The following is a 12,325-nucleotide window of genomic DNA, read 5'->3' on the forward strand; positions in this document are numbered from 1 at the left end:
AAATCCAGCCTAGAGGTCAGATTGACAGAAACTAGGCCTCATTGCAAACCATCATCTCCATATTGCAAAACCAATTTGAGCTGGAAAAAGCCGACGTGGTTTCACCTTCTTTAGGATGATGTCAATGTAACCGGCGATGAGCTTAGCGATCTGCTCTCCCTCGGTGGTTTGCACCGAATAGTAACCATCGCTGTAGTCACCGAAATCCTGCAGTTTCGCACAGACAATGTGGGCCATGTGACCAATTTGCAGACAATTCCTCATTGGTAAATCAGTTTGTATAACAAAATCCTCAAAGAATTACAATTGGCAAAACATTTTCGAATCATTGCCCCACATATACTAACACGGTTACACCATTCATCTCTAAATTAATTACTTGTAACCTTCAATAAATCCTTCAATAATTCACACCCTTGACAAAATGTAAAAAAAATATTAATAATTAGTGCACCCTTGACAAAAAATAATTAAAAATAATTAATTTCACACCCTTGCCAAAAAAAATAAAAATAATTAATAACCAGCCTGACATAGTGCCAGGGCCCATAGACATTATGGATGGACATTCTTTTGTACATAAAGAGGCAGAGGTGATGTAACAGACACCCTTGCATACCAGCGTGAAGCTCTTGGGAGATGCTGCCCAACGCTTAACAGTCGTTAACGGCCATTCTTGAACTTCCTCCTTAGTTCGTTCTTCTACCCTCATCACGCAGTCCTTCGTGATGCCAAGGAGTCGTGGAACAAGCTTGTTCTTTCCTTTCATTTTTTCCTGCACATCGCCAAATGTGACATTTCTATTGTACACTCCATACACATTGAGCCATGAGAACAGAGCCATATTATCTCACTTACACTTCCCCACCAAGACCATTCCTCTAAACATAGCATCCCTTCCAGCAATGGGAGGATGATGAGGAGGAGGAGGATGATGTCACAAACATCCATCCTGCCAGATCATTGAGACTTAATAGCCCCTTGGCATGCTCGTCCTTCATGTGGATGTCACCCAGATGTGGATGTCCATTAAGGTTTGGCCTGTCGACGCACGGTCAACAGGCCAAAACAAAGGGGGCCTCTCAAAGGTGTGTATAGCTGCTTGGGAAAGTCAGAGTTCATAAAGCCCTCTCTAAAACAGATCCTTTAAAACATGTGCTTTGCATTCACCCTGAGATGATTCATCCATCTTACCTTCACGAGAAAGAAAGACACTCCGTACGTTTTGAGAGAGCGGGCCAGCCTGACATAGCGCACTTTGGCCTCCATTTCACTCATGTTCTCACATTTCTTATGCTCCTGTTAAAAAGGTGAACACAGAAGAAGAAGAACCACCTTTAGAGGCCATTTTCCCCCGCAGAGCAGGGGTTGTGCCTTTTTTGGGCACCGTGGTCCCCTTTTTGAAGCAATGTTTTACAGCCAGATGCCCTTCCTGCCGCCAACCCTGTTAGTCACCTCTTGCGACACACAGGGAATTACCAGTGAGCTGGTACTCAATTTGCCGACCTCGGAAGGATGACAGGCTGAGTCAACCCCCCTGGTGTTAATTCAGCGACCGACCAGGATTCAAACCCAGGATCCTAGGATCCCAAGCCGGCACCCCAACCGCTAAGCCAACACCAGGCTTCAACACCAGGTGCAATAATATTAAATACTAAAGCAATAATATTTGTGCAATAATACTAAAGCAATAATATTAGATGATGTGGCATTATGATTTGAACTCTCTCAACAAAAATGGTCCAACAAATTTTCCTTTCATTACCGGGAAACAGAAAGCTCTTGTTCCCAGAAACGTTTCCTTCCAACTGAGCAAACTATGACTACATTAGCGACAAAACAAAGATCAAGACTGCTTTTCCAAGAACTTTCCAAAAACTTAAAGTTTCTAATGCATTCACCAAGTCCCACAAAGGGAACTTGTACTGCCACCTGCGGTACTGCCTCGCACAGTCGGAACACAAGCGTTTGGCCAGTTCCATGAATACATTTGGCGCCCTTAATGTTCTCTGCATGGAGAGCTGTGCGGTTAATATCCCATTCTCCACGTGGTAACACAATGCCAAGCATCACACCTTGTGCACCATACACAATGGACATAGCACCCATCACGTCACTCTTACCGTGCACCCCATACCTGAAAGATTCTCTTCTCTGCCCCCCTTTGCTTCACGTACTCCTTCGGCAGAAAGTCCTTCAGGCTGTGAATGGATCAAGCACCAGGAAATGTGAGGCACGCTTGTTGCATTGAAGGAAAAAAATTCTCCACCACACAAACCGGCATTAGTTGATGGATATTAACCTTTCCACTGACTTTCATGTTGTTACAGAAAATTCAGTGACATAAAAAAAAAAAATTCATTCAGGCTCGTGGGAAAATCTTCATTCTTCACTTATAACCCGAAAATCCGACACGAATGCAGGCCTGGGGCCTTCGAGGCCCCACATAAATGTTGTTGTACTACAATGTTATATCATTATTTTCTTGATATGAGCCTCATTATATGCTCCTATAACGTGGTTACAAATAATCCAGTGACAAAAATATGAAAATTTAAAAACTTTAGACGAATACATTCGTGGGGCCTCTGAGGCCCAATGGCTGCATAGGTGTAGGATTTTGGACAATTGTGGACATATACATTCTAAATAAAAGGATTAGTGAATCATATTTTTTGAGCAAATACTCCTCCATGAGCCTCAACTTTTTAGAGAATAAAAAGTTGAAAAACCAAGAACAAAAATATTTTTTTGCAAAAAAAGGAAAAAGATTCATTGCTTGTATGGGATTCTTCTTACTAATAGGATCAATGATTCACATTTTCTGAGCAAATACACATCCATGAGCATCGACTTGGATTGAAAAAGGACATGAAAGAAAGAAAAAATCTATAAAAATAAATAAATATATAAAACATTACACGAATACATCCGTTGGGCCTCCGAGGCCCAATGGCTGGGTTTATGTAGGATTTTGGACACCTGCATCTAAGAGTTAAACATCCCACAGGGGCAACCTGAACAAATTACAAATTCCTGCCCTAACCACTGCTGGGAAGGCAATGGCAAACCACCCATTGCAATCCTTGCCAATAAACTGCTTCTGTAACAGAGTGTGTTTTGTTTTGGTACATCAGAATTAAACAGAATCATCTGGAAAAGTTCTGGAAAGACGACCAAGTGAACTATGACCCAACAGATACCAGGTAACCACAACGAAAACTTCAACAGATAGGAACGACAGTCAGATGACACAAAAAAATCCTGGAACAAGTTATGATTATACTCATCATAGGTGAGAATATAGATGGATGTTAATTCCTTGTCCGACCACGAGGCCCGCAACAATTGGGAGGGAGTCCCAGTGAGATCACGAGGCACATTTTGCAGCAGGTGACCATAAAAACAGCACTCACTCGAGAAAGCCTGGTTTGTGTTTGTTTTCAGAGTGAGGGCCAAACTGGATCTGCACCTGGTAACCGCCAAATTCGCATGCCTTCTCAAAGGACACAGGGTGCGAGCCATTGAGAATGTCATCACGAGCCTGCAGGTAAAGCACACAGACAAATACGTTATTGAGGAGTCTGGGCCATAAATCGCCTTTGAGGGACCAATGTGCCCACCTGAAAAGAAGAAGCAATAGGTCAAAAAAAAAAACCGTCATGGGTCTTCGATAAGAGATCAAACATGGGAATTAAAATGGCATGTTTGATTGCTTGTATTAACCTCGACAGTTTGCTACGTCTGGGAGAACCATTACCTGAACGTACAGCAAGTTCAGCTGAACAGGATCTCGGGAGTCGACATTTTGGTCCGAGTAAAAGAATTTGCGCCGCAGCAGGAGCGTTTCCGTGTCATCCACACCTTGCTCACGAAGCGTGCGACCATGGTCCAGCCAATTCACTGAGGGCGACACGACACAACCAATGAAACATCATACCGCCATTAAAGAAAACTCCGAGTTGAACAGGCTAGCATGCATCCTACGTTTTACTACTACGAGTATGACTAGTACTACTACTACTACTACTATTACTACTACTACTACTACTACTATTACTACTACTACTACTACTACTACTACTACTACTAACACGACTACTACTACTAACACTACTACTATTACAACTACTATTAACACGACTATTACTACTACTATTACTAATACTACTACTATTACTACTACTACTACTACTATTACTACTATTACTAATACTATTAACACTACTATTATTACCACTACTACTATTACTACTACTGCTACTACTATTACAACTACTATTACTACTACTACTATTACTACTATTACTATTACTTACTACTACTACTACTGCTACTTTAATAGCCACATTTATTTCCACCTTCTTGTGTGGTCGGCCATGGAGCGTTTTTGGTCCAAGTCTTTCACGAACCGGCTGGCAAGGCCTGATATTCGACTGAAGGTGGCAGAAATTTGGGATTTCTCCTTCGGGAAAGTGATAACTCGCCCACTCTTCACACAAGACACAGTGGAATATTTTACATCCGCCAACTAATGCTAGCAGATGAGACACCAGGCTTAACATGCACCCGAGGAACAGTGAGTGCACTTTGTGATGCAACAGCCGACATCGAAAAACACCAATCTGACAGTTTATAGTCGGGCTGATAAATCAAACCAAGGCTGACGACTCATAGGTCAGTCCGCTAACTTTGTAACATCCTGTCAGACACATCGGGTCTATTTACTGGTGTCATTTGTCGATGGGATTGAGGATTGAACAAACGGTCATGAATGGCAGACACAACTTTCCATTAATGATCACACAGACACACAAAAATCTGACGTCCATAACAAATGACCCACTGTCATCATCCGTGTGAAGCTTCTGTTTGAGTTTCTCCATCTTCTTTTCATCCCGGAGCAATGAGCGTTCCTTTTTTAGGGTACCCATGCCATCGTCCTTTTTGGCGTCCACCTCTTCATTCACAAGCGAGTATTCCTCGCTGTTGGTAATACCTGCAACCACAACCACCGCCAAGGACTCACCATTACATGTATGTAGTACCTCGAAGATGAACACCTGAATGTGTGGATGCCGGATCATGCTTCAATATTGACAAAGCGTGAAAATCTCACAACTCAATGCAGCTCTAACTGTGAAACACTGTTTTTGTAACATTTTCAACAGAAATGTGAAAGGGGTTAAAACATATTAGAAAATAGAAACCTCATGAACAGTTAGTGAGATGTGTTAAGGAAGATGTAAAAGGGAGGGTAGTCAGTGTTTCTCACCAATCCTGCTACAAACAGTTAGCAACATGTCTCCCACGTTCTTGGAGTCATCGACCATGACAGTCTTCACTGTGCCATCCAGCATGCGTACCTTGAGGGGCCGCTGCTTCCTGCGAAACTCCAGAATATCCTGATACGAAGTAACAAAAATCAAAACAATTACACATTACAATGATGTTTATGGTTATGTTTATGTTTTTTATGTTTTATTTTGTTAAATTATGTTTGTGACATTCAAAATGCAATTACAGAAGTAAAAACGTTTTTCCTTTTTTTTTTTTGGCAAATTGATACAAGAGAGCAAAATGATGATTGCAATGAACAATCAATGAAACAACTGCATAAACCAGAGGTCAAATTTTAAAAAAATCGTTACATATCTCATGCGTCCCCCAAAGTTTAATTTTAAAAATGTTTTAAAATGTGCCCATAATTGCATTTTTTTGGTATTCGACCTTTTGACTCCACCCCAGATGGGGAGAGCCAAAAATATTACTGCTCTTGCACCTTCTTGCCATGTGGTGATCATAACTACCGAGTTTGGTGAATTTCTGCACAACCGTTTAGGAGGAGATGGCATGACGGACGGATGGATGGACATATGGGGCAGATTACTATATCCCCCATATAAAAAAAAAAAGCACTGGGATAAAAAAATTAAAAGAGGAACTTATCGGATGTTTTCTGTTACTGTTCAGCATAAAGGTTTTTTTCCCATTGCACGATGATGCAAATACAACTAAAGTAATGATAGAAGATTATTCACGTAAATAATGATGATGTAATGGAAAATGAAAGTGAAGTCACCCCATTCCGGAGCATGTAGTGGTCCAGAGTGCGGCTGGAATCAAGCCATATCCCCTTCTTGGGGTCTTCATCCGCAAGGAAAAGCCCGTATTCGCTGGCTGAACAAACCCAGAACAAACAATGCAGGCACAATCATCTTCATAAACATTTTATTCAAAAAAAAAAACCCAATTATTTCAAAATAAATAAATAAAATAAGTAAATAATAAATAAAAAAACTAAACATAATTTCTCGTTTATTTGAAGAAATAGACAATATATTTTTGAATAAAAAAATAAACTCACAAACTCTTTATACAGGAAAATATCTTTATAAAAATAAAACTGGAGAATGAAGAACTACGGTACTCTTGCTGGTGAAGGCTGGTGTCTATTTGTATCGGACAGGTAGAACAATGAATGAGATCAACAACAGCGTTGATCGAGGTATGCTACCTGCCATGGGAAGCAAGGAGAAGCTAACGTTTCAGATGTTAGCCCTTCGTCAGGGCAAAAGAGGGTTAACATCGGAAACGTCAGCTTCTCCTTGCTTCCCATGGCAGGTATGCATGGCAGGCTTCCCATCATTCAACGTCTTGTTGATTTCATCCATTGTTCTCTCAAAAATAATAATAATAATAATAATAATAATAATACAGAAATCGTCATTTCTCTCTCTCTCTCTCCAAAAAAATTTCAACCTCACTACCTCGTAATGTCTTTCCCTTCCGCCTGTGTCCTTCCCATCTGCTACGTGTTTGTTGCCCTTCAAATATCTGTCGTCGTGTTCATGTATGATCTTTGACACCCAAGGTTTGTTTTTAATTTTTAACCTGCAAGACGCTGTCTACCCCCAAAACTCCCACTCCCCTCCCATAAAGCCTTTACTTTTATATGCATATGCTCCCCAACCCCCAAATATAAGCTCATGGAAGAGTGAGTAAAACATACTGACTGTGGGGTCACAGTTGGACACAACAAGTAAGGTAATGAAGAAACAGGAGAATAGGAGAAAGAGAGACGAGGGAAGAAAACGACACAGTAACCTCCAAGTAGGATTAATGGGGGTGGAAAAGATTGCGGCTAGCAATGTGGGATGACATGACATGATGGCGCACCGACCGCTTGAAACCCTGGAGGGCAGAGTGCCTAGGAAGTTCCACAGCTGGGAGTAAAGAGGAATAAAAGAGTGGAGATTGATGGAAAAGCTGGTTTTGGGGAATTTAACCGACTCGGGCTATTGGAAGAACACATCCATTCTGGCAGGAATTTGTAATTTGTTCAGGGTGCCGGTGATGACGTGCCTATTCTTCGCAAAATACACCATGGGATCTTTAATGTCCAGGGTCACAGGGGTTATTGCAGGGTTACCAGTGAAACGGACAGCTCATCTCCACCCTGGACCTTTGATGACTTGACTTCTCGTGGATGGATACACATTGCATGACTATTTAGAAAAAACACGTCACACTCGATGCTTTTCTGCTAAACATGCTTTTGTTTCTGCTTCCACACAGCTGTTGATTTAATGGAAGAGCACATGGACAGGCGAACAGCTGCAACGAGTAAATCCTCAACCGCGCATGACTCCCTATGTGCAATCGGTGCATTTTTTAGTTCTCCTCTAAAGGTTGGACAAACTCATCTCTACTTACAATAACCATCAAATCTGACAATAGCTTGGCTAAAACCACACTCTCTGGTCTTCTTCTTCTTCTTCTATCGTATGCAGCACAAGGCTGTGGGGTAGCATCATCGGCTGATGGGGGTGCAGCTGTACCGCTGAGGCAACGCCCTCTGTAGGTTAGGGCCTGAATTTTGAATTTAGCTCTCCTGGTCTTCGAGAAGGACACCGTGGGTTATTTAACGTCCACCAACGAATGCTTGCAGCCGGGATTCCCAGTTTAACATCCATCCGGGGGTCGGCACCCACATTGATGAATCACCCTGCCTGAGACACCATGACGACAGTTTATAGCTGGGTCAGGATTCTAACCCAGGCTAGATAGCTTAGAGGCGAGGGTGCGTACCTCTAGGCCATCTCGTCAGCCTGAATCTCTGGTCAAGGTGTTCGTTAAAATAAACTTTCCAAACGCATCAAGTGGGATGGCACTGCAGCATAAAATGTCAGAAACTACATCCCATCCTCCCTCGTTTCCACATCACCACTCCTTCCTCCAAATAGCATTTCTTGCTAATTACTTTCTTTAAGATCTGGAGGATCATGCAAAAGGGAAGTCCTACTATAAACCTTGCAGGATCCCAGCTTTAGATAAGCGATAGTTGCGGAGGTGAGGTCATCGTGCCCCCTGTTCGGTGATCCATCTGCGCAAGTTCTGTTCGGTGCCAATGAGGATAATGGGAGCCATTTTATAACTTTATTAAAGTCTTCAAGTGTTCAAACGTAGAGATTGTCCAAACAACCCAGAATGAATATACAGATTGTTCAAACAAGAGAATCTGCTCCAGAAGTCTCGATGATGCATCATTATGGGGAACTCTATAATGAAAAAGAGTGACGGATCAGAATTCCAACTGGTTTTCAATTTGGAATCAAAATAAACAAAGAAACCTCCTGAAGGACGCACAAAAAAAATGGGAGCAATCTTTGATCTATGACCGTGTGCGGGATAAGGAGTTGAGCTCATCCGACAAGCTCTCAGACGTAGCCATCACAGACATGCCAAATGGGAAGCATTTTACAATGTGGCCCCGCCACGTTTACAATCGAAGGATGTCTTCAAATTCCATCAGGACGCGTGAGTAAATGGAGACGAAAGGAAGTGGGACGACCTAATGGGGGCTGTAGCCAAGCTGTGGACACGACTCGAGGAAGGAAGACTTGGGCCACAAACGTTCCTCGGCCGATCCTAAAATAAGGTGAAAATAATTGGGAATGTTGGAGTGGTAGTAGTAGTAGTACAATCAACAATTGCAATTCACTGTATTTATTTTTCTATAAGCAATTAATTACTCGGCTAGCACCATATTGTCTGTGAGGTGTCCGGTTTTATTCTGATTTCCTGATCATATTCAACACAACTGCCGTGCTGGTGCGGTATCAGTCAGGGGTGCCGCATCACGGTGCATACTCATTCAGGTGCTCACATTAAGCTGGCAACAAGAGTGCTGCAGCCAAGTAGATGCTGCTGATAGATTGGATGTGATTTCAATGGGATATCTAGTGGCGTTCAATGAAGTCTTCACAAAGAGCACATGGGCAAGGAGCGGGGTCTGCGAGCGGCAAATTTGATTGGTCGTGATGACGTAACATGCTGTAATACTCTGTCCAAGTATTGCAAAATGGAAGGCCTTTGAAAGTGACAAAAAGTCGATTTGTGTTATGCAGTGTTCAAGATCATTCATTTGTGCGCAGTGTTCGACAGTCTTCATTCAGTTCATTCGTGTTCTAAATACATTGAAATAAAGTAAAGATTTTAAAGACTAGTACACCCGCTCACTACGGGAGCGGAAAAAAGGGTCATTCCTCTTTGGGGTATGTATAGATTACAGTCGATATATGGTCGGATCTCAAGAACATTGGGTGTGTGTTCATTTATCAAGTTTCTTGTGGAGAGATTGCTAAGTGGTTTCAGCATTTGAGCAAGCACTCCATTCAAAACCATTAAGGAACGGCTGGCTTGGCAAGCGCCAGCTAGCTGCTTGGCAAAAGAGCACAACCCGAGCTTCTCCCTTTCAATTTCGAATCAAACAGCAGGAGCGAGTTTCAAAAGTTCGCTACGAAAAACGCCACAGTAGCGGCAGAAAGGGCCATGTTATTAACCCAACATTTGTGGGTTATATAGAGTACAGTAGATCTTCGCTCAGTTCTGTAAGAAAACCTTCGTTCACGGATGTTGGGATTCCTCCAAATTTCTTCATTTAGTGTTATAAAGAGCATTAGCAACTGTTTAAAAAGCTAAGCATACGTGTTTGTGGTTTATAATATTTTTACTTCCTGTAGAAGCAGTTGCTCCCAGGGAAACGCCATTATAACTATAAACTATTTATACACGTTATCACTGCAGGAAAAATGGCTTGGGGAAGTGGGACGTTCTTCGTATTAATATTGTTTTGTAATAACATTAGCAATATGCGATTATCATTAATTTTGTTATTAAAAGCGTCTTTTGAAAAACGTCACGATAAATGTTCTTCTTTGGACAAACGCCACGATAAAGCTAATTTAACATTGATATACACCTCAACACGCAACAGGGCAATGGCAGGGAAAACCCGCTCGGGGGGAAAAACCCCCCTTGGGGAAGGGGGCAAATGAATGCGCTACAACCTTCATTATGTAACCTTTGGTCATCCTGTCAAGTTTGGTTGAGATGGGATAAGTAACGACGGAATGTATTGGCGTCAAAAATTCATCAGACAGACACGAAATGGCGTATTTTAGTATGTTTCTAGAAAGAATAACTTTTTTTTCGGAAGTTAACCGCCATTGATGCAGCTTCGTTTACACCACCTTATTGAACACGTTACATCAGTTCTTCGTGCCTGTTGTTTGTGTCTTTTATGACGTCATTAAAAACAGTAAGTTTCCTGTTTGGAGTCATTGTAAACTTTGTTTGACTGCCAGGTAGCTAGAAAAAAAAAAAAAAAAAAAAATGATTTCACTACTCTCTGCGCAAGCACGATCGGGACTAATTCAGAGCCAAAATACTGCTAAACAACAGGTTCGTTTTTCCAATTCTTGTTCCGATCCGTGTTCAAAATATAGCGTTCAATTGAAATTAAGTTGTTCCTCGATCACAAACTGATGTCTGTAGACAGACAGACAGACAGAAGTGAAACAATTGCTTAACCCCGCATCTCACTTCGTGTGTGTGGGCTAATGAGGTCATATAGAAGTAAAAAGGCAGTGTGGATACACCAGCCGATTGGCTCTTTCCCATGTTGATTGTGTCGAGGTGGCAGGAAAACTCTGGAGAGACAGTGTTGTTGCAGAGTAAATAGGCCCGGCATACAGATATCGACCAGGCCTCAAACTCCTACATACTTATGTAAGGGGAGGAATCCAAACTCCAATATAAAATGAAGAGGATTATAGCTTGGTTAAACAAAAAGGTCTGAACAAATAAAAGTTTCTTTACCAATCATTGCAAACAAATACGTATCATGGAGCACTGCATTTGCCCTGTGCGTGAGTAAAGGAAGCTGTAATTTCGACAACCAATAAAATTGGAGATGCATTTGTGTTATTCAGGATTTCTGTTAATATACGACAAAATCCTCAAAGTAGCAATTACATTTCCAAAGAGCTAGGCTTTGCTTACACAAGACAAAGCATCTCTAGGAATGTTGCAAATCCCCTTGGAGTCAGCACGGCAGTGCTAGTACACACACGTGCACCTAGGTCCACGGCCTAAGGGCAAACTCACCCCTGCCATCCTGTGCCTCCTGTGCGCGCTCCTGAATGATGCCACAGGCGTCGTGTATGACCATCGAGGGCTCAAACTGCATGGTCTTCACCACATTGCAGTGAAGTATGCAAATCTTGAGTGAAAGGGCCACCATGGCGTTGACGTCAGCAAGGAACTATGCCTGTACAGCTGAAACCTGTTGGCGAGGAAACAGAAACAATATGTGCATGAGGACAGGGACCAAAAGGTTGCTTCGACACGCGCGAGAAACACATGGATGCCCGTTTGGTCTTGCCCATGTGTCGGTGGCGGTGAGAAAGTGTCATAAGCATGGACAATAAATCAATAAGACACCCAGCTCTCACACACACTTCACAACAGGCAACGAACGCTGCGTTAAATTGTTCACAAAATCACTACATAGTGCTACCGTTGGACTGAATGAAGAAGGCTAAAATTAAATTAAACACTGCAATCAGCATGTGTATGAATGGATCTCACCAACAAGTACCCATCATGGTGCCAAGGCGGGCAAAAGAACCACCTTTCGAGGCCATTTCCCCCCGCAGAGCAGGGGTTGGCCTTTTTTGGGCACCGTGGTCCCCTTTTTGAAGCAATGTTTTATGGCCGGATGCTCTTCCTGCCACCAACCCTGTTAGTCGCCCCTTGCGACACACAGGGAATTACCAGTGAACTGGTACTCAATTTGCCGACCTCAGAAAGGATGACAGGCTGAGTCAACCCCTGGCGTTAACTTAGCGATCGACCGGGATTCGAACCCAGGATCCTCGGATCCCAAGCCGGGACCCAACCGCTAAGCCAACACCAGGACAAGGCGGGCAAAAGGAAAGCCAGAATATGGTGGTGTTCCATACGATGGATCTGATGATAT

The 12,325-nt window shown here is 42.5% G+C and overlaps 1 protein-coding gene across 4 annotated transcripts in view; it reads right to left on the minus strand.

The window, feature by feature from the left end:
- Window positions 1–12,325, minus strand: part of LOC137418572 (talin-1) — a 212,189-nt gene that overhangs the window by 75,606 nt on the left and 124,258 nt on the right. For all 4 annotated transcript variants that reach the window (XM_078771335.1, XM_078771336.1, XM_068104670.2 and 1 more), the window contains 10 exons: window positions 11,452–11,629; window positions 6,083–6,180; window positions 5,276–5,405; window positions 4,847–4,999; window positions 3,761–3,903; window positions 3,417–3,544; window positions 2,138–2,201; window positions 1,195–1,299; window positions 620–775; window positions 106–207 (listed from right to left, as the gene is read on the minus strand). In XM_078771335.1, the coding sequence (XP_078627461.1) occupies window positions 106–207; window positions 620–775; window positions 1,195–1,299; window positions 2,138–2,201; window positions 3,417–3,544; window positions 3,761–3,903; window positions 4,847–4,999; window positions 5,276–5,405; window positions 6,083–6,180; window positions 11,452–11,587 (1,215 nt within the window). In that variant the 5' untranslated portion in view covers window positions 11,588–11,629. The remainder of the gene's footprint in view (window positions 1–105; window positions 208–619; window positions 776–1,194; window positions 1,300–2,137; window positions 2,202–3,416; window positions 3,545–3,760; window positions 3,904–4,846; window positions 5,000–5,275; window positions 5,406–6,082; window positions 6,181–11,451; window positions 11,630–12,325) is intronic.

The sequence above is a fragment of the Myxine glutinosa genome, chromosome 2, assembly GCF_964187855.1.
Source record: "Myxine glutinosa chromosome 2, kmMyxGlut1.1, whole genome shotgun sequence".
In the NCBI taxonomy this organism is placed as follows: domain Eukaryota; kingdom Metazoa; phylum Chordata; class Myxini; order Myxiniformes; family Myxinidae; genus Myxine; species Myxine glutinosa.